Here is a 21,744-nt window from a genome sequence, read left to right as displayed (position 1 = left end):
TTCGCGACTCCCACCCTAACCACATTAGGACTAGTCTTCCGTAAAGGGATCACGATTTCACCGCTGCAGATGTCAAGATCCACTTCAACTACTACTCACTCCTCACTCCCCCTGAGCTGAGGCTTGCTTTGCCTCCCCACCGCAACCCTCTGCTTTTCTTCTATTTCTTTTCTTTCCGTTCGTTCCTTTTTCTAGCATCAATCATTCCTTTTTAGCATGTATTCGAATACCTTTTACGGCGGCAGCAGCAGCCGCCCTGGCCCGACTGGGTTTGGCCAGCAACAACCACCACCACCACCACCACCACCACCACCACAACAACAACAACAACAACAACAGCCCCAACAGCAGCCTTTCCCCGGATTCTCTCAACCTCAGCAGCAAAATCTTCAGCCAGGCGCGTTCATGCCGCAAGCTACCGGCTTTGCTGGCAGCAATCCGATGCAGCAGATGCAAATGCCAATGCAACAGCCACAACCTACCGGCTTTCCGCCTTCGCATCAGTTTACTGGCTTCCCTCTTCAAAATCAACAACCCCCAAGTGCAGTCACGGCGGTGACTCAACAGCAGCTGTCAGCGCCTTTGCCAAACCCTCCACATGAAACAGGCATGACTTCGACACAGATTGCACACTCCTTTGCGCAGCCGGCAACTCCAGCTGTTCCGGCGCAACAACACGCTTCTTCAGGCTCCAAGATTCCGAATATGCGCCTTTCTTTCATCACCGCACAGGACCAGGCGAAATTCGAGCAGCTTTTCAAATCAGCTGTGGGGAATAATCAGGCGTTGGATGGTGCGTGCTATCGGATATATAGGCTCTATTACTGGTTCTAAAAATAGCGGTGCTGACGAGTGTCTACAGGAGAAACGGCGAAGGATCTACTTATGCGTTCCAAGCTGCCTGGAAGTGATCTTTCGAATATTTGGTAAGTCATGCCGTGATCACGCTATGGTAAATCAGAAATGGAAACCGTCTTTTGCTGACTGTGAATGTAGGGTGCTTTCCGATACCACGAAATCAGGCCGCCTCCTCTTCCCCGAGTTTGCGTTGGCGATGTACCTCTGCAATTTGAAGCTAACTGGCAAGGAGCTTCCATCTGTCCTTCCCGAGCGCATTGCGAATGAAGTCTCCAGTATGGTCGATATCATATCCTTCGCTGTCCCAGATGCTAGACCTGCCCCTCCTCAAACGAATGTACCGAAATTTGATGCTCCGCTGATGCAGAACGCATCCGCACCGCCTGCACCGCAGCAACCCCAGCCACAACAGCCATCCAATACCCAACTGCTCTCCCAATTGACCTCCCAGCCCACCGGATTCTATAACCAGGCCACTGGTCTTCAACCTCCTTCGATTGTGCAGCCTCAGCAAACCGGATTTCCAGCCCAGAATGCTGGTCTCCGTCCACAACAAACTGGGTTTTTGAGTAACACTCAGCCAACTGGTTATAACGGACCACGGCCACCTATGCCGCCTATGCCTACAGGATATGGCTCGGGCCTTTCGCCATCTCAGACTGGGCTTGCCCCTTTGAACGCTCAGCCAACTGGGGTCCCTGGCCAATGGGGTTTTGTCAACGCTCCAGCAACTGGATTGCCGAACATCGAAGCATTACAGCAACGATTGATGCCTCAGCCGGGACGTGAAGGCGGATTCACGACGCAAGGCCTATCCGGGAACGCGACGATTCCATGGGCAGTGACCAAGGATGAAAAGAAGATCTACGACCAGCTGTTCAGAGCATGGGATGGTTTCAATAAAGGGTTCATTGGAGGCGACGTGGCGATCGAAATCATGGGTCAGAGTGGCTTGGAACGTCAGGATCTTGAGCGCATCTGGACATTGTCTGATCCGAACAACCGGGGAAGACTGAACATGGATGAATTTGCCGTCGCAATGCATCTGATATACCGGAAACTCAACGGATATCCTGTGCCAAATCGTCTCCCGCCCGAACTCATTCCCCCCTCAACGAGGAATTTTAACGACTCTATTGGAACCGTCAAGTCTCTACTGTCCCAGGATGCGGAGTCTCGCAAGTCTTCTGGTGCATTTTTACAACCTCAGCAGACTGGTGTTAGTTATTTGAAGAATCACTCTTTCCGTAGCGGATCATCCACACCTGGTGCTGGGAGGAAAGACGCAACCGTATTTAAAAATAATGATGATGCTATAGGGTATAGGTCAAGCGCGCGCCGTCGTGTTGGTGGGGGGGGAACACCTTCTCCCTCTCCGTCCCCAACGCCAGAACGTTCTGATGACGACGTGTCAGTTGAGCAATTGAAGAAGAAAATCCGGGAAACGAAAATTATGCTGGATGCTACTGATTTCCGAGACCAGAATCGTGCAGAGGAAGAGGAGGCCTTTAGCCGTAGAGATCGTCGGGAGGCTGAGTCTCTCATGGAGAGAATTCGACGTGTTCAGGATGATATCGATACTGATCCCAAGGCTGCGTTCCGCATCACGGATTCAGGAGCCGAACGCCGTTCCCTGCGAAGACAGCTCCAGTCCTACCAGGACCAACTTCCCGAATTAGCTTCTAATGTTCGTAAGGTTGAGCGAAGCATTGCGGATGCTAGGCTTGAGTTGTTCCGTCTAAAAGACGCAAAGGCTCACCCCAGTGCTGCCGCTGCGATTGTTGGAACTGGCCCTGGTGGCACTGTTACAGAGTCTGACCGGATCAAGGCCCGCGCGCGCGCCAGAATGCAAGCCAGGGCTGCTGAGCTAGCTGGGAGACCGCCACCATCTACCGATGATGATGGGGCTGCAGCCCGGCGACTCGAGGAGGAGACAGCGTCTGTTAAGGCTGAGCGGGAGCGGAATGATGCTATGACTAGGGATGTGGAGGAGAGTGTTAAAGAGTTTACGCGGAGCCTTGAAGATAGTCTGAAGGATGTCGATGAGAATTCTACGCGTGAGCATGAAAGGAGGCGGTGGGAAGAGGCTCTGGGCGTTGAGGATACGATCAGAGATTTCATCTATGATCTTCAGCGAGCGAGTAGGACAGCGAGAGTTCGGAAGGACGAGTGAGTATTTCTTTTCCCATTAACCTAATTTAATGGTGTTATTATTGATTCTACGGCGCTAACATAATGCATTAGGAGAACCGCATCTTCCCAAAGATCCGTATCTAATAACCGCTATGATAATGTATCATCTAACGGTGACACTCTGCCAGTCCGGCCATCTCAACCCCAATCCACTGGCTCTCCTTCATTGGCTGGCCTTACCCATCAGGAACGTGTGACGTCCGCTAAAGAGCGAGCGCAGAAACGTATTGCAGAGCGCATGGCCGCTGCTGGACTCAAGCCAAACTCTGATGGAAGCGGTGAAACCCTTCTCGAACGCCAGGAACGAGAAAAGCGTGAACGAGAAGAGCGACGAAAACGAGCGGAGGAGGAAGACGCGAAACGGGAACAAGAGAGACAACGACGCATTGCTGAGGAGCAAAATGGTCCGCCTGTCAAAGCCGCTACCACTGGCAAGAAACCTCCTCCGCCTCCATCGCGAAAGGGTAAAGCGGATGGCGTTAGTCCTGCGGAAACGAGGAAGCTTGGTGATTTGAAGAATGCTGCTAGGGAGAAGGCTGAGCATGAGGGGAAAGAGAGGGCTCTGAGAGAGGAGCAGCTAGCTCAGGAAGCTGAGAGTCGTCGTTTAGAGTAAGTACATTGCATGTACATTTTGTAATTGTGATTGAACGCTAATTGGAATTGGTTATATAGGGCTGAGGCCAGACAACAAGAAGAGGAACTGGCAAGAGAACGCGAAGCTGCCCAGGCCCGTCTCAGGGCATTAGAGGAGCAGGTTAGACAGGGCAAGATTAAGAAGCAAGAAGAAAAACGCCGGAAGCAACTTGCTGAAAAGGAAGCTAAAGAGAAGGAGGCACGACTTGCCATTCAGCGTGCAGAGCTTGAGGCTGCACAGGCTCGGGAGAGAGAGCTACAGCGTCAACTTGAGGGTCTCGATGAAGAAGAATCATCAGATGATGAAGGCCCCGTCGAGGTTACTCCACAAAATAGCACTCCTACACAGAGTGCTGTTTTACCTTCAGCTACTACTACCATGGCGTCACCTCCGTCTGTCCCACGACCTGCAACACCACCAGCAGCGCCGTTTGAGCCAGAACTAGCGTTTGAGGTCGCTTCTGCTACGAGTACCTCCATTCCGAGTCCAGAATCTGTCAAACAGCGTGTAGCGGCTGATACAGAATCGAGGAACCCTTACTTCCGTAAAATGGGTCAGTCGGTAGATACGCAACCACCTAGCTTCCACACGCCACCAGAACAAATACCAGATCCTCTTTCGACAACTGAAGTTGCACCCCCGCCTGCGTCCGCACCCGCACCTCCCAAAACCGAGATTCAATCAACAAACCCATTCCACCGCCTAGCTCAGCAACAGGAGAGCCAAAAATCCGCCTTCGCTGCCGCGCCTCTCCCTGGTCCTCTAACCCGCAAGTCCCGTGCGCGCCCTGAAGACGATGAATGGTCTATCGCCGAATCGGAAAACTCTTCTGATGATGATGACGATAGACCTGCCGGTGGCAGCGCTAAACATCTAGCCAGCATCCTCTTTGGCACCATGGGCCCTCCACGTCCCCTCAGCGCGATGGATGAGAAACCGGAGTCTAAATCTGCTACTCCTGTCCAGGAGAGTCCTACGGTGGCTGCGTCGCCGCCGCCACCACCACCACCACCACCTCCTCCGTCGGAACCTGCTCCAGTCACAACGCTACCACCAGCCGTTGCTGCGCAAGATGTGGAAGAGGATGATGATGATGACGATGAAAATGACTTCCAAGATGCGCCTTCAATGCCTCCACCTCCGCCACCTCCTCCCGTTCCTGCTCCATTCGCGGATGCACCACCAACCGCACCCCCTCCACCACCCCCACCAGCGTTCAGCGCAGCTGCACCACCCCCACCTCCCCCTCCGCCACCTGTCGGTGGTGCCCCAGGAGGTCCTCCGCCGCCTCCACCTCCTGCTGGAGATGCGCCGGCTATTCCCAAGGCAGCGGTCCCTGATGCTGGAGCTGGGAGAGGGGCGCTGTTAGCTAGTATTCAGGCCGGGAAAGGGTTGAGGAAGGTAGAGACCAAGGATCGGAGCGCGGCCTCAGTTTCGGGCAGGGTTCTTTGAGCGTACTCTTTCTGGGGGGGCTTTGCGAGTGTGGATAGAACTGGTGGAGGGGTAGTTTGATATGGTATTTATTGACTTTGATGGGAGTGAGTGTTGAGATTTGTGGTTTTGAGTTTTGAGAAGTTGGCGAGATTGTGTGCTACATATGTTCGGGACGGATGCTTGATGTATGGATGGATGTATGTATGTATGCAATTGGGATGACTATAGTAGGATATAGTAGTTTTTGATATACATTGTTTCTTTTTTAAGTCTCTTGATTGATATATTTTTTTTTGACTCGGTCTTGTACGTTGTTTTGTCGTAACAGGCTGACTGCCAGTGAGGGTGGTCTTCTAAAGTAGAAAATGGGAATGGCTGTATCTCCCCCAATACAATATCCGTATTCTATCCATAGACTATCAGGTGAAGGGCGAAGGTTGATAACATAAAAGAAATGACGGTGAGACATATAACACGACCCAGAAGCCAAACAAAAGACATCAGAAACGAATGGAAGCAGAAAGGGGAAAATGGGAATGGGTAAAATATATAGACAGAGACATATAAAGAATACACACTAAGCTAATTCGAAGAAACTACCTCCAACACCACATTCGCAACCGTCGTCACCGTCCACAAAGCCACCAGACCCCAGCCAATCTTCCGGTCCATCCACCACCCATTCAGCGGCACGATAATCAGTAGCAGCACCAGCGTCACCAACAGCGTTGCCGCGCTTATCAACAACGTCTTGGTTAGTTCGATCTCATACGGGTTAGAGGCGGCAGAGAGCGTCTGCGCTATAACACTTCCTGTCGTAGATGCAGGAAATGATTTCGTCGGCTGAAGCGTCATGTACAACCCGCCCATGCCAACGCCGAGAAGGATATTCAGCATGGGCCCGCCGAAGCAGGCGCTCAACGCCATGACCGGGTATCCCAAGCGAGCCACGGTGATGTCGGCAACGAGATCGCCGAGGGAGTTGCCGACTGCGAAGATGGTCAGGCCCAGGAGTGAGTCGCTGATGCTGAGGATGACGCCGATGGCTTTGAGGAGGTTGACGACTTCGGAGGCGAGGGTAGAGATCCAGGCGATGGACACGACGAAGCCGAGGAAGGCGACAAAGGGGCGGAAGCGCCGGGGGAGTTGTTGGTTGGGGGCGCTGTTGGCTTTTGTGGCGAGGAGGAGGATGGTGAGGAAGATGGCGGAGGCGAGGAGTGCAACTAGGATGGAAAGGAGGAGGTTTCGAGGTTTCAAGTTGCTGTCCAGACTTGACCAGGCTATTAGTGCTATGAAGCATGGAGCTACCAAGAGTTGGAGGACTAGGAGCCAACGGTTGAATTCCTTGGGCGATGATGTTATTGGTTGGTCTTTCGGCAGCGTTGGTGGAACGGGAGCCTCGGAGTCCTGTCGAATCCGGCTCCCAGTTGGGAGAAGCGAAGCTCTCGTAGCGCGGTCATGGTCACCGTCCAATCCTTCTGTATCCGGTACTACTGATATTCGACACATGTCAGACGCATGATGACTCGGTTGAGGAGGATCTGTCCCACTCTCCTGGACACCAGAGACATTGATTTCCGGTTCTGGAGGTGTCTCCGGCTCAGACTCCTTTGGTTCAACAACGGGGAGTGTGATAGTTAGGAGTAGGACACTGGGCGCAGCAACGACTCCAAGGAGAATTTCCCATACGGGTTTTATTCGCCAGTCGTATAAAGTTGGAAATAAAACCGCAGCTATAGTATGAGGAGAGGGTAGGTATCGGTAAGGCCACCAACTTATTGGCTTGGGTTCTGCTTGAACGTCCCTGGAACCCGGCCGTGTAAAAGATGATGCAGCGGACAAACTTGCACGTCGCTGGCGACGAGGACTACGGGATTGTGAACGCATGGAAAAAGTGTCAGAATACGGAGGGAAGGCAGAGGTTGGGCTCACTGAGGCTGTTGTGGGCCGCGAGTTTGAGGTATCAATTTGCAAGTTGGTACCTGGGGAGATATCCGCACTCTGGTATCCAACTGGTTCTAAGAGACGTTGTGGCGACTGGAATCCATTTTTTGGTGGGGCTAATAGTATTGGAGAAGCGGAGGATTCGCCTACAACCGGGCTTTGAGACCTTGAGGGGAAGCCTGATGATGAAGGTGAATTAACTAGCCCTGTTTGCGGGAATATATGCGCTACTGTTGAAGGATGGCCTTCTAGTCCTCGATGTGCATCGTCCAAAGGCACGGGTTGTGGAATTGGTAGTAGCAAGTCGAAATTCGGTGAAACTTGGCGGTTGTCATCACTACGATTTGACGGTTCATTAACAGAAGAAGATCGTAAACGGCTAGGTACGGAATGAAGTTGTGCGTGCCGTCGTTCGGGTTGAACACTAGACTGCCGTCTTGGGGGGCCAATTTCATCAGAGTATCTTCGCAAATGGATGGGTCCTGATTGCTGCCTGGCTTTTTGCAAAGATGATAAGACAGAGCGAAATTCTAGCGCACCGACCAAGCTGGGCCGGATGGGTGTGATGGTAGGTCGTCGGCTGCCTGATGGGCCGCGAGTGACTCGCATATTTCCCCGAATTTCGGCAAGATCCCGGTTGTCTGCGTCTTCATCAACATCATCGACTGTCCATAGGGGAACATCTGCGCGTTCCAAAGCATTGAAATCCTCAGACGAAGGGCCACGAAGTAGAGGTCTGGTTTGGCCTGTCACCGGATCATCGTCCTCTTCCTCCTCCCCCTCCTCCAACTCTTGGTTCTCAGGTATATGAAAGTAGGCTCTTGCAGTCAAATCCCTTTCCCGCTGCCGCCGTTTCTTGGCCAAGTACCAATGCCAGGTCACGACAACGAAGACATAGAATACATAAGATAAAATCATCGCGACACATTCCCAGGCGTAGAGTTTCCCATCAGCCAGCAATACCATGGTGAAACTCGCCGAAAAAACAAAAAACACGACATCGCGGACAAAGCTCCGTCGGGCGACTCGGAACGGTCTGACCAGCGCCATAGATCCAGCCACCACGGCGGTTATGAATCCGGCGGCGCCGACAAGCTCACCAATCGCCAAGCCGCCGCTGTTCGAATTCATCGCAGCGAAGGTCGAGAATACGTCGGGGCTGCCATTTCCAAAAGCTAGAAAGGTTACACCTGTCAAGCTCTCGCTCATCCCCAAAATACTTGCGATGGTGCTGAGGTTGACACACAGAAAGTCGCTGGCGGCGATCCCGATGGTATTGAAAAGGACCGCTAGCCAGACAGCCAGGATGGCAAACGCGATTGGCTTTGCATGTGCGAGTTTGCAGTAGTATAGTTGTAGGTAGGAGAAAATGCCAATTTCATGGTCGCCGCAATATGTCCGGACGAAGGAGCATTGGTCCTTCACCTTGTGGACCAAATGGCACTAGAGAGAGATGGCTCGTCAGTATATCCGGGTCCATTTGGCAATTCAATTCAGCTTCAATGTCTCTTTCGGACATACCTCATCAGAGGGTTCCAGGCTAGGTCTAGGTAGACTATCAGATCCTCCTCCCAGGGCGAAATCACTGCGCTTCACAAGTTGCGATACCTCAAGCAACGGGGTCTGTTTGGAAGTAGCACTCAGCAGAACGCTTGCACCAGCAAGAAGCGCCAGGACCAGGAGAGTCAGGTAAAATGGCCTGCTCGAATACCGAGACCTAAGTCTGCGGAAAGTGAGTGCCCTGGTGAGCAATGACGATGGCCGCGTTGCCATCTTGGAAACATCATGGGCATCCAGCGCTTCGGTGGTTTGAAGGTCGGGTACCTTTGTTGGGTTCTCTTTTCCGTTAAAAGGGAATCTGGAGGCGAAAGCGAGCGTAGAAAGCAAAACGATCAGTCAGTTACTCGCCATGGCATACTTGCGGGTGCCGAACAACGGAAATCTATCTTGGTAGTTTTCCGTACACTCGGACTCCTCGATTCCGGATTAGTGCCTGAGCCCGCGCTGCTTTTCCTCCTGCTGACTCAGCCCTGCCTCCCCTGAGCCTCACCTGCGACCTCACCATCCTCACCTGCAGCAATCACCCCCATTAGCCTCTCCACCGGTCACTCCAACCTCATCTTTCATTATATCTGCTCGATTTCTGTCAAGTCTACGCGATGCAACCGCCCGGTGGCCAAAACGATGAGGATGGCGGTCGCAGACGTCTCGTCCCCCCCTCACGGTTTCCCGTCTTCTCCTTTATTCCCCTCGTCCACTGCTGTATTTCTACTGGACTACCTTCTACTGGATTATCTTCGATTGGATTATCTTCTGCTGGATTATCTTCTACTGGAGATATCTGCTGCTCGTGGTCTTTCCACGATCTTCTGTTTCTGTTACCTTTCCTCTATCCATAGCGTCAATCTTTTTTCTGCGCCCTTTCGTGTTCCAGATCCCTAATTCCTCGCAATGCCCCCAAAGATCACCGAGAAAGAGTGGGAGCGCAGATTGCAGGCTGGAGGTGGTCTGCCCGATAGGCTCAAGTTAGCTGGGAAGCGAGTCCTGAAGGAACTTGACCCTTACACGGAGAAGAAGTACAGAGACACTTGGAATATTTGGGAGTAGTGGGTCCCATCCATCCTCAGTCCTGTGCCGAGTTTGGCTGGCGTTGCAACAAGGCTGATTATCCCCATCCAGTTATTGCAGCAGGCACAAAGACCATGACCTTGAAGATGAGCAGATCAAGCAGCATTTCATCATATTCCTCACAATGCTGCTGAAGGGCAGGGGCGCGGATGGGGCGCCTAATGAAACATATGTAGAACAGCGCTGGAAGGAGTTCACCGCCCAGTGGAGGCGGATGCATGAAAATAAGCTCCCTGATAAAGTGGTTAATTCCGGTACAATGGTAGATGGCTGACCCGCTATGGTCCTGATGTGGATTATAGGCTGACTGTTGCCCAAGTTCATCAGACAGGAGCTGCATAATTTCATCACCCTGAACCGAGAGATCAGTGAGAGGGATTACCTGACTCTGATTCATTTCAAGAACCTTCTGCGCCAACTGTGGCAGAATGACTGGTACCTGTATCCGTTCCCAATCTACCGGGTGTACGTCTCCAGTCTGCTCAAGCACTTCACGTATTCCTCCGGGAGAGTAGGCGAGTACCTGGAGTCAACTGCACGACTTGGCTCCGCCCGAGGGCTCTATGTTCCAGGGGTGAGTCCTTCCCCTGAAGCCACTCGGCCCCCATGCGGTTTGAAGCTGACATATTCTTTAGAGCATGACTATCCTGGTGATCCGCAACCGCAGCGGGAGGCCTGAACTCGTTGTTGCACTGAAGAGAGATGCAAAGGGCATGACGAAGAAACAGAAAAAGCAGTTCGGCACCCTAACCCCTGACGACTGATCTAACACTGGAAGGTGACTTTGGCTGACCTAGCGGCATATAGCCCACGTCATTCTATGCCCGAAGATATCGGGTCCCTCCCGCTTTGCCTCAACCCTGTGCTGGAGCCGTTGGTGCTGTGCCTTGCACGTGGCCTCTTCCACGATTTTAAGACTGCAGATGAAATCTTCTCACTTGAACCTTCTGCAGACGAGGGAAGTTATGAACTGGCTCTTTGCAAACCCACCGTGCCGTTGTTCGGCCCGCACTCCCCTTTTCCGAAAGAGGAGGATGTGGGGCTAGAAAGCGCGTCAAGAAAGCAGCTCAGCAAGGGCAAGGGAAGCATGAAGACGGTGATAGGGACACTGTTGTATGAGGCCATTTCGGACGATGGACCTACGGGCAAGATCCTCACCGCCAGCTGGTTTGGGAAAGAGCTACCGAGGCTGGGTCGTCGGGCAGGATACGTCAGGTCCATCACCGTCCATGACATAAGAGCGGAGGCGCTTGTCCGTGCTGACGGTAAGTAATCAGACGTCTCCTCCGGCATCGGTTACAAGGATCGTTGGCTGACGACAGCGGTGCTGCTGGGCAGAAAATGGCTACTCTGTTGATGAGAGGCTAATGTTCACTGGTCAATCAAACCCTCAAGAGTTCAATCATACATGAGCTCGGTCTGTAGTGTGCAGGGCGTTGGAAACATCCTTGAGCTGGCACAGTGTGATGATATCGCTGAGCACTTTCGTGGCTTGTCTCTGAGACGCCATTCAAGGCTCTTCCAGTGTCTTCCTGCAAAGTTGCGCCAGGATCTGGAGGACAGACAGACAAGAGTTTGTCCAGCTCAATGCCCGGATTGAGGAGCTGAACAGGAAGATCCGAGCCTCGGGGACCTCAGAGGAGGAATGCCAGAAGCTGGAAGGTGAACAGCACTCTTGCTACCTGCAGAAACAGAAGCTCGAGGCTCAGGAGCTGGATGACTGGCAAAACAGTTCATTGAAGAGCATAAACCAGGTACAGCTGCGGAGGAGGATGAGCACAGTGTGAGCTACCACTGGAGGTGGTTCGATCGCGTTGCCCATCTTATGCCCGAACAGAAGAGGCTCAGTGAGATGTTGTTCCTGTGCGTCCCGTTGCGGAGCTCAGAGGGAAGGCAGGTGATTGATGACATGATGACTCTGTGCCGTAGAAGGAGCCCGGTGTCGGACCATCCAGCCCTGAAGGCTGAAAGCGGCCGTTGTCCCGCAGGCGGGTGCGGAATTGATGTGGAGAGGTGAGCTAGCTCTTTTTTTCAAGAAGTATCGCGCCTCCAGGAAATCTAGCTGATCCCAGGATTCTCCGCTGCGTCATCAAAAGTCTGTCGACTAGGCAGAGATGGAAGCATATCTACAGATGCCAAAAGACTACCTTGAAGAAGCAGCATGGTTTCTCAGATCTATGCCCTATATGCCATCAGTGGTACACCGACGAGTGGGAGTTTGAAGCCCACTGTCAATACCACATCGATCACCCGGCAACGATTCCACTCGAGCATGGCTTCCTAGAAGTACGTGGCACGCTTGCATGGCCCGGATTTTGCCCCCGATGTCTCGGGGACAGAGGCAAGCAGGCGCGTCATCGCATGGCTGCCTTCTATGATCAACAGTTGTTGACCAGGCACATGAACCGTCACTATGACGACCCTGCCTTGAGATTGGACTGCGGCTCCATTCATGGCTGTGATCTGCTTTTCACCTCAATTCGAGAGCTCCAGCATCATTATGATGATTTACACTGTATTCCTGCTCCAGGAAACGGCGGGGTTGCGAACCGGCATTGAAGAGTGATATGCCCTGCACCCCACAAGTTGCAGCGGAAGACGATATGGAGCTGGAAGTCCATGTCACCACTCCTGAGAGCTTCAAGCGCAAGCGAGTGGATATTGACGATGAGGGAGCGGCGAAGCGCCTGAGAAAACTTGAAAGTGCCAAATTAGCATCTAATGAGACCGGTACTGCGGAACCTGGGATTGTGGGGAGCGGCCTTGCTCACATCAATGCCGAGTGTTCACACTCTGTTATAGACTCTGAGTACTCTTCCTGCGCCAAGAGCCCTGACAGCTATAGACATATTTAGATTTGACTGTCAAAGTTCAGGTTTGAGCTCTCTGCATCCGGAATTTCTAATTTTCCGGATGTTCTATTTTTGAGTAGCCAATCAATTTCTCTTGATTTATATCAACTAGGAACAAACGACGCATGTACAGTACAACAGAAAATCAAACACCGCCCTGCATCAGGATAGAGGAGAGTAAATACAGGCCACCAGTATGTCTCAAACCATACTCATTCTGAAACTCCCACTTTGAGCTCCGCAAAGGAAGGGATCTGAACAGAAATGTCTTTTTCGGTCAGCTGCCGCAGCTGCTTTTCCAGTATCCAGCATTGAATCACGTGATCCCTACAAATATGAGCCATGCAGTTACTAATCACCTTTGGCGATTGTCGTCGGTTTGGGCAAACTGAAAAGCCTCGCGATTTCCCCACGAATCCTATGAAATATTAATAACCTGCCACCGAACAAAGAGAAGATGATCTGTACCTCATGAAGACTGAATAAAACGGACATCTTGATGAAGCAATGGACATAACCGAAGAGGACCAAGACCGGGAATAAGAGGCAATCTAATGGTCGCCGGCGATAGTGGCCAGAAAGCTTGATGAACTTGGTGAAAATCATCCAAATAAGAAGCACCCCCAACGACCAAGAGTGTAGTGTGGGATTCGACACGGTCATCGTGTGGCATAACCAGATTAGGCAGGTGTCAGTTAAGAGAGCTAATTGCGATATGGTTGTGAGAAACACTGCATAAGTGCTCCATGGATGCCTCCTGGTATACTAATCAGCATTTGACGATCGAAGGAAGAGAGAAGGCTCACCACCAGACAGCCCGGTCAATAAACAAGCTGCGCAGATTACTTCGCCAGTTGCTTCTGGACCATCGCACACATTGTTTGAGGAACTTCGGACTCTCCTCTAGCGTTGTGAGAACCTCGGCATTGGGATGGGATTGGAAGTAGGTTTTGTATCCGTGAGTGACCATCCTGCGCGTCAGGAAGTTGTCATCGTCCGCGTTGAGCGATTTGCCAAACCAGGTCTCATTGACAAAAGGTTCCATGCAGGGTTGGAGGATCTCCTTGCGATATGCAACTGTTCGGCCTGAGAGGCAGGGAACACCTCCATCCATATAAGTGGTTGCAGTACAGTCGAAGTTTCTTCGCTCTAGATACAATCCGCCCAGGAACCACCAGATGTACTGGAAGGATATCCTTGGGTTGTTAGGTGCCTGCACACGCTGGCATGTGGCCACACCTCCCATGAGAGGATCCTTAAACGGAGCAAGAATCCATGGCACAAGGCATGGAGGCCACAGAACATCGCCATCTGCAAGGATAACAAACTCTGTGCGAACCCTCTTAGTTGCAATTGCAATCTGATGACTTTTCTTTGGTCTAGGAACACTTGTCACTTCCACTTTGGTTCTGCGATTCTGCATTGATGTTGCGCTCAACTCAGCTTTCTGTCGATTTTCATCAATGGTTGACAGTATGATCTGTTGAGGTGCATTCTTCAGAATTGACTCCAGAGTGTTAACCAACTGTTCTCCCGAGCCTTCTAGGGTAGGTATGATAACTGCAACGTTGTTGGCAGTTAAAGACAGGTCATGACCCGGTGGACGGATTGGTTTGTACCGGGCAAATGCGATCAGATTTCCGACAAGGCGAATGTATCGATAAGCACTTTGACATCCATTAGCCAGAGTGATCATCAAGGATGTAGGGAAGCAGAACGAACAACAGCAGGCAGAATTTAAAAGGTCGCTGTTTCTGGACTAGCGTGCCCTTTACTTCTTCATTATTGTTTTCACCCAAACCCTTCCACCCCACCCAGTTCAGCGAAGATGGAAAATAGCCATAGACTGTTCGACTTTCAGGGCAGCGATACCGAGTATATCAAATTTCTTGAATCAAAACTAATGTCTGTTGGATGCCAGCTGTGCTTTCAACAGTCCACCCTCTCCAGTAGTTCCGCCCGCTGTGAGAATAACGCAACCACTCTTTGCCTTTCCCCAACCTCGTCCACTCATCCCGCACGCACAAGCGGCAATGAGGACGCTCTATTTCGGCGCTCAAACCCAATCCCATATTCTTTGCCTCCCCGAAAAAGAACATCTTCCGGGCATATCAGGAGCCCTGGAGACAATGATGGCCCTCTATCACCGTCCCAAAGCTCGACTGCTTCTTCCTGTCGAGGGAATGAAACACACTCCAATCATCCCACAAGCACAAGATCCAATGAGGCCGCTCAGTGTTTACAGTCGCTCAGCTCAAACCCAACTTCGGACGTCCAAAACAATAGTACGGCTCAAGCGTGTGAAATTGTGTACTACAATTCAACTCTTGGTTGCCCACCAAAGAAAAAGCAGAAGCTGCCTGATGCAGTACCTAAGTGGAAAACAGATGCAAACAAATTGTTAGCCTCAGTTCCAACTACGGATAAGTGGAATGAAAGAAAGAAAGAAACCGGATTTAATGATGTTGCAAATAACCGAGTTGCCATACGCATTCTACTCGGCGCGCCTTCAAAGGGCACTCTCATCGTGGAAAAGGACGGCGCCAAGGGTGATCCGCCTGAGCTCCCTAGGCTCAATCCTATGGACCACAAAACGATGATCTCTAACGCGTGCAGGTATGTACGGAAGGCTTTCAACAGAGACTGGATTGAATGCGGCCTTCTCTTCGCTGGTTTTTAAGTACCAAAAACTTATATTTATTATCGATTGGATGCATAAGCGACTCTAGTTCTAGGAACTTGCAGCGGTATCGTCGGGGCTGTATGTTTGTGAATCAATGTATATCCCGCTTGTTACAGCGGGGTTGGGGCTACAAGAGCTGGGAAATCTTTGTTATCTGTTCGTCGAAATACTCCTTGGAACACTGTTTTCATTACCACTACTAACCAGCTGGCTGCAGGCGCCCAGTCCCCCCACCTTTACGCGCGGCTTGCCGATGCACGGGTAGAATGCCACAAAATGTTCGAGCGATTGGGTGCAGCGAAAGTACCTCAATGCGAGGATGGATTTATACCATTTTGTATTCCTAGCATCATCAAATATTTGATTGGTGATGAGATCGAGTGAGCTGAGCTCCTAATGCCATATTATTCTAGAGAATAACATTACTAAAGAGTCCTAGGATTTCCCAAATATGCGCTAGCCTCGGATATAACTTTGGCCTTATCGCTAATATTCACGACACCTTCATATCACAATGGGAAAGACACTTCACAGCGAATGATTCTAGTAATGCAGAAAATGGAATCGAATACACAAACTTTATACCCCCCACTTTGCCTTTCGGGCAAACAATCTCCGACGCTCGAACATCTCCAAACCGGCATATCAATAACATGTCTGATACCGATGTAGCTTTGCAGAATGATAATGACAACATATCTCATTCGGGAGAGGCGAGAAATCCAGGGCGTAGAGATAACGGTTCATACGATGCGAATATTGAGCGGCCGATGCCCTCCGGATACCCCCAGAGCACATCGCAAGGAAAATCTACAGCCAACGAACCTTTATACAGTGGTGGGAGGCCCGGAGTTAACACAGAAGGTCTGACATAGAACCAATTCATTAAAAATGTTAACTAACATCTAAATAGAACCCAATCCCTCATCGAATGGGGGCACCGGAATACCCAGCCAGGAGAATGAAAATCAACCATTAACTTTACTACAGCCACTGCCAGTACCCCAGTTCCAGAAGCGCATCGAGGATTCATACAGTCTTCCATCACCGCAACAGCAGCAGCAGCAGCAACAGTCACTGTCAGTGCCCCAGTTCCAGATAATTGACACCGGCCTCCATTCCCAGCGCATCGAGGATTCATACAATTTTCCATCACCGCAACAGCAGCAGCAGCAGCAACAGTCACTGTCAGTGCCCCAGTTCCAGATAATTGACACCGGCCTCCATTCCCAGCGCATCGAGGATTCATACAGTTTTCCATTGCCGCAACAACAGCAGCAGCCGCAACAGTCACCGTCAGTGCCCCAGTTCCAGATAATTGACACCGGCCTCCATTCCCAGCGAATAGAGGATTCATATATCTTTGCGCAGCAGCGGATGGCGCCGCCACCGCCAACAGGGCTACACTCCCAAGAAATAGACGGGCCAATGACATCAATAATGGATTTCAATGAAACACAAAGACAAACTATCAATACATCACTGCATTCTCGCCAACAGGAATATCAAATGCCACTCCAAAACAATGTTAATTGTTTTCAACAGCCGTTGCAGACTTCCGCTTCCTTTTTGCGTTAGAAACATAAACACAAACCATTGGTGGGCTCAACGTATCGTCGTTAGTGACCCTGTTTACTGAACCTCGCTGAAGCATAGCTCCCGACCCAATCCTCGGTGTTCCCGACAAAACAATTAGGTCCCCGTAACCGGCCTCACTTGTAAACGTGGCATGTGCTTGAGTCTTATATGCAGCACAATCGAATCCCTAGAACTTATTACTTCATTTCTGTGCTAGCCATATTTCATAGCTCGCTACCTTTTCATAAACTTCCCCAACCAACATCCACACTCGTTGACGAAGCTCCGGATCGTCACAGTAGTATATACCTTCTTTGTCCAGTTTAAGATCTGTTTTATCAAACCAGTCCAAGAAATCTTTTCGGCGTTCATCGTCTATAACGGAGACTTCCAAGTTGGGTTTGACGGTGGCCATGGCGACGGCGATGAAGCGTATATATGCGTAGGAATATCCTGCCTCTCATGTAAAGGTTAACTTCGGGGATTTCGCTCAAGGGCTACAAAAATACATTACTTACTTTCTGACTTGCGCAAGGACAGGCTTGGAGAGCAAAATCGCGCAGCTTCAAAAGCTCAAAATGGAGGGGTTCAAAAAAAGAAACTTGCTTAACCCGTTTGACCCCTCATTCTTATCTCAGTGCCTCAGCCTCTCTCAAGATATTTTCGTTGCAAACTAGCCACAGACTAACTCCTTTGAATACCTGCCAAGCCCTGCTAACTTCTTTGATCACCTGCCAAGTCCTGCTAACTTCTGCACCAATGAGAACACAGCAACGTAAGCAACAAAAAATATCTCGTAGTTTCCTCCTTCCTAATTAAGACTAGTTTAAGCCATGTAGATTATGATTGGTCCAGAAGATCTCAGCACTTGGCAGAAGTCAAAAGGAGTTAGCTTATAATTTTACGAAGCGAAGTGGCTGAGGAACTGAGATAACAACCAAGTAACTACAGGAAATAGTTATGATAACAACACTCGTAATATCACGTGAGTTGGTGACATCAGCAGAACTGCGCACTTGGTCTGCCCCGCAACCCGAATGTTTATGTTGACAAACCGAAAACTCGATCATAACAGACGACGTGCCTGCGAATCTCTGCTATTGATATCCCGCCTGTACATTCCGAGAGCTTAAGCGAATATACCATATCGCGATTAGAGATGATACTGGAAGGCTAATTGCTGCCAATATTGATTGTATTTTTCCCGGTGTATCTTACGGTCGCGTGTTGCCTCCCCTCTGAGAACCATGCCTCGAGTCGTCAACCCCCCCCAAAAGAGCCATGGGCGTGGATCTTCCAAACAGGTCACCACGCCGCGCAAGAATTCTCCGATGAAGTAAGAAACATCCCTTTTCTAGAATGAGAGAAGGAGCTGTGTGACATAATGCAACATAACCAACACAAGAGGTGGAAGTGCAAGTGCATGATGAAGCAGGGAAGGAGTGGGCTGGCACCGATAAACGCTGTTTACACATTCTAATATTCTAATACCGACTTCTGCAACAACCATAGGATCCCATTAAACGATGATGCGGGTGAGAAGGTTGCGCGCTTTCAGTCCCGACAGGCGCTCCATGATCTTCAAATGAATCAGATAAAAGCGGCGGTCAAGACGCCCATGCCACCAATGCGCAAGATCAACAGCTACGACCGAGCATCGAGCAGTAGCCCGCGAACCCCGCGCGGCTCCGGCGCAAGAACAGGAGGCAGAGAAACCGATTCAGGCGGGCGGCAGATCGTCAATGGCAGAGCAGTAACCCCTATGAAACGAGTGCCTATCTTGGCAAATTTCGAGGAGTGGATGAAGATGGCCACCGATAATAAAATTAACGCGGCTAATTCGTGGAATTTCGCTCTCATTGATTACTTCCATGATATGTCACTACTGAAGGAAGGCGACGGGGTTAATTTCCAGAAGGCTAGTTGCACGCTTGATGGATGCGTAAAAATCTATACGAGTAGAGTTGACAGTGTTGCGACTGAAACGGGCAAGTTGCTCAGTGGATTGGCGGATAGCAATAATAAAAAACGGCAGCAAGATGAGGGCGAAGGCGGTGAAGGTGACAATGATGAGGATGATGAAGAGGAGGAGACTGGGGAGGATGGCACGAAGAGAAAAAAGCAGAAGAAGGTAGGAGTCGCATTTTTGATGCCCACCTTTTTTTGTCCTCTTCTGACTATTTCCGGGAACTTATTTGTTTTTGCTCCAGACACGATCACACGAAAGCACCCTGGCACCTTCCTTTGCTTCCCTGCAATTGAAGAAGTTTGAACTAGAATTTGCTGTCGATCCGCTATTCAAGAAAGCTTCAGCAGATTTCGACGAAGGGGGTGCAAAGGGGCTTCTTCTGAACCACCTTTCAATCGATGGCACCGGTAGGATTGTATTTGACAGCAGCGATGATGCCTGTGATGCCACGCCAGATGGTGACTGGAACCCCAGAAAGGATGATCGGGAAGGGACTGCGGAGACGGGTGCACCACCGTCACCCTCACCAGCGCCACAAACTAATGGTTGGGATGACGAAAATGTTGAAATTGACCTTGGGCCGTTAGCGAACAAATTCTTTTCAAATCTTGATAGTTTGGATGAGCAAGATATCTGTCCCTCTTTGAAAGATTTTGATCTCGGTGACCCAAGTGGCTCGATCGATATTCCTTTCCTACGTGCGCCTGATGATTGGCGACAGGATAAGTCACAACTCGAACCAGGTGTCGGTGATGCTCTGGTATTATGATAGATGATGACATCGCCGTCGGGTTTGACGCCGATGACGGGACTATCACAGGTTTTGACATGGCGGCGACACAGGCTTCGGTGAAGGTGGTGAGGCGTGGGCCAGGGAGGCTGCTCTGGAGCCTATGCTAAAAGTCCTCGGTATCGATGGCGGCGATGAAGGTATGGATTGTGATTCTAATGATCCGTACACGATTTCTCTTTCACATCAGCCCGCTGCCAAAGAGCATGACAACATTTTCAGCTATTTCGACAATGCTTTACAGAAAAATTGGGCCGGACCCGAACACTGGAAAATCCGAAGCATCAAGGAGGTGACTACTACATCCACTAATGCGGCTCCTCGGATACGCAAAGAAAAAGAACCATTTGAAATTGATTTTGCTTCGCCTCTTGACCCTACTCTCGCCGAAATGATCTATTCCCAGTCATCTTCTAACTCCGCTATATCCCTGCCAAAAACACAATGGAAGACCAAAGGTAGAAACCTGCTACCGGATGATAAGCACTTTAACTCACGAGAACTACTTCGATTGTTCCTCAAACCCAAGGCCAGAATGGGATTCAAATCGCTTGGGAAAACCCAAAAAAATAAAGACCAACAAAATATCTCAAACAGTAACGAAATGGACGAGGCATTCTGGGCTGCACATAAATCTAATGCCGGGCAAACCAGCATGGATGAGAGTGCTGCCCCTACAGGCGCTTATGACGCCAACTTCTTTGCGGATGATGAGGGTCTGGCTTTCCCACATGGGCTTCCCATGGGAGGTGATGGTGATGACGATAACTTGCCATTCGCCGATGCGAGAGAAGCATTTTCGCCTGCCATGGACCCTAATGCTCGCCCAAGCACAGCTGCCGGTGAAGCTGGCGGCCTCTCTGGACTCACTGCTTTGTTAAATGCTGCTGCAACTCCAGGAGGAGCGCTTGCAGGTGGTTTCGGGTCTCAACTTGTTACTCAAGGGGGCCGAAGAGTGCGGCCTGAGTACGTTGCTTACGCTAGAGTAGCTAAGAAGGTCGATGTACGACGATTAAAGGAAGAAATGTGGAAGGGTATGGGTGACCGATTAATCGCGTCGTCAGCTTTCAGCTCGTCATCCCCTTCGGCAGCGGTAACCTCGATAGACTCGCCGAAACATACCGAAATTCCAACCTCCGCGCCTACAGAACCGACAGACCAGACGCAAGACGATGCTGGCGAGGATGAAAAGAGCCTTCGATTCACATCCTTAATGCAGGGCCTCAAATCAGCATATCCTGAACAGGCATTGCGTGATATTAGTACCTCGTATTGTTTCATCTGTTTGCTTCACCTGGCTAACGAAAAAGGCCTGGTGCTGGAGAATAAAGGTGGGATGGATGGGTGGGGGGATAAGGGACTGGAAGAAATTTATGTGACCAAAGATCCGGGTGCTGTTATTGAAGGAGAGGCGTAGAATGCCACATTATCTCCAAGACCCAACGTACACTCTCGTCTGACCAAGGTGGAGGAGGCGTAGATGTGCTTTGTTTGGCATGGTTTGATTTTCGTGGTACAATCCTATCATCCTAGACTGATGGATATGTTTTTTTTTTTTTTTTTTTTTTTTTTTTTTTTTTGATGCAGTTGGTTTGTGTAATAGCTCGTCTGAATGGGTTTCTTGGGTAAATTGAGGTTCCATAGTACATACTCCTTTTTGTTTTTTTATCCTTTGAGATGTTCGGGCTGTTTTACATATAAATACCACTGCCTCAACGTACTAGTTTTCTGCCCGCGTTATCATTTAAACCATCCGTGTGCGTGGTTTTCCCCGTCCCTGAGATCCAAACATGCAAAAAGAGCCAACTTCCACTTGACTGTTAACAAACTACGAGAGTATAGTAGCAAACGCAGCTCTTGGTTTTGATTTGAGCTGGCAAATTCTCCGCGTCCATTGGAGATAATATGTAACTGGATAGATACATTACTTAATGTCCTGAGGCAGTTAACTTAGTTACTAACTATGTCTTGGGAGCACTACGACGACGACAAATGGAAAGAGGGGGCATATTTATATTTGCAATAGGAGAGATATTGATAAATATGATCAATATGACTGGACGATAAAATAGCTAGTTAAGCTTTTTTTTTTTTTTTTTTTAAGGAGGGAAAATTATAAGCTCAGAATAAAATTTCCGAGGAAAAAAGGTATATAGCATAGTCTGGGGGGGGGGGGGGGGG

At 50.2% G+C, this 21,744-nt stretch overlaps 5 protein-coding genes across 5 annotated transcripts; 3 read left to right on the top strand and 2 right to left on the bottom strand.

Moving 5' to 3' along the window:
• Positions 1–216: 216 nt before the first annotated feature.
• HCAG_06416 (conserved hypothetical protein) lies at positions 217–5,137 on the top strand (the record flags this gene model as incomplete). The annotated part of the gene is made up of 6 exons (XM_001538761.1): positions 217–793; positions 863–926; positions 997–2,178; positions 2,377–3,027; positions 3,103–3,660; positions 3,724–5,137. 6 exons carry the CDS (start codon positions 217–219, stop codon positions 5,135–5,137), a joined length of 4,446 nt encoding a protein of 1,481 aa, XP_001538811.1.
• A 564-nt stretch (positions 5,138–5,701) lies between these two features.
• On the bottom strand, positions 5,702–9,190 carry HCAG_06415 (predicted protein; the record flags this gene model as incomplete). The annotated part of the gene is made up of 6 exons (XM_001538760.1): positions 5,702–6,612; positions 6,809–6,986; positions 7,052–7,242; positions 7,603–8,506; positions 8,585–8,921; positions 9,135–9,190. The coding sequence occupies 6 exons, from the start codon at positions 9,188–9,190 to the stop codon at positions 5,702–5,704; spliced, it is 2,577 nt and encodes an 858-aa protein (XP_001538810.1).
• A 324-nt stretch (positions 9,191–9,514) lies between these two features.
• HCAG_06414 (predicted protein) lies at positions 9,515–12,546 on the top strand (the record flags this gene model as incomplete). The annotated part of the gene is made up of 9 exons (XM_001538759.1): positions 9,515–9,639; positions 9,752–9,953; positions 10,023–10,265; positions 10,327–10,427; positions 10,499–10,956; positions 11,195–11,353; positions 11,446–11,704; positions 11,788–12,206; positions 12,284–12,546. The coding sequence occupies 9 exons, from the start codon at positions 9,515–9,517 to the stop codon at positions 12,544–12,546; spliced, it is 2,229 nt and encodes a 742-aa protein (XP_001538809.1).
• Positions 12,547–13,234: 688 nt separating this feature from the next.
• Positions 13,235–14,326, bottom strand: HCAG_06413 (predicted protein; the record flags this gene model as incomplete). Its single annotated transcript, XM_001538758.1, has 3 exons — positions 13,235–13,274; positions 13,350–14,210; positions 14,319–14,326. The coding sequence occupies 3 exons, from the start codon at positions 14,324–14,326 to the stop codon at positions 13,235–13,237; spliced, it is 909 nt and encodes a 302-aa protein (XP_001538808.1).
• A 3,725-nt stretch (positions 14,327–18,051) lies between these two features.
• On the top strand, positions 18,052–20,980 carry HCAG_06412 (conserved hypothetical protein; the record flags this gene model as incomplete). The annotated part of the gene is made up of 4 exons (XM_001538757.1): positions 18,052–18,140; positions 18,317–18,935; positions 19,015–19,522; positions 19,617–20,980. 4 exons carry the CDS (start codon positions 18,052–18,054, stop codon positions 20,978–20,980), a joined length of 2,580 nt encoding a protein of 859 aa, XP_001538807.1.
• Positions 20,981–21,744: the final 764 nt, after the last annotated feature.

This window comes from Histoplasma capsulatum, genomic scaffold (assembly GCF_000149585.1).
Source record: "Histoplasma capsulatum NAm1 scaffold_6 genomic scaffold, whole genome shotgun sequence".
Lineage (NCBI taxonomy): Eukaryota > Fungi > Ascomycota > Eurotiomycetes > Onygenales > Ajellomycetaceae > Histoplasma > Histoplasma mississippiense.
This window is presented reverse-complemented; position numbering and strand designations above follow the sequence as displayed.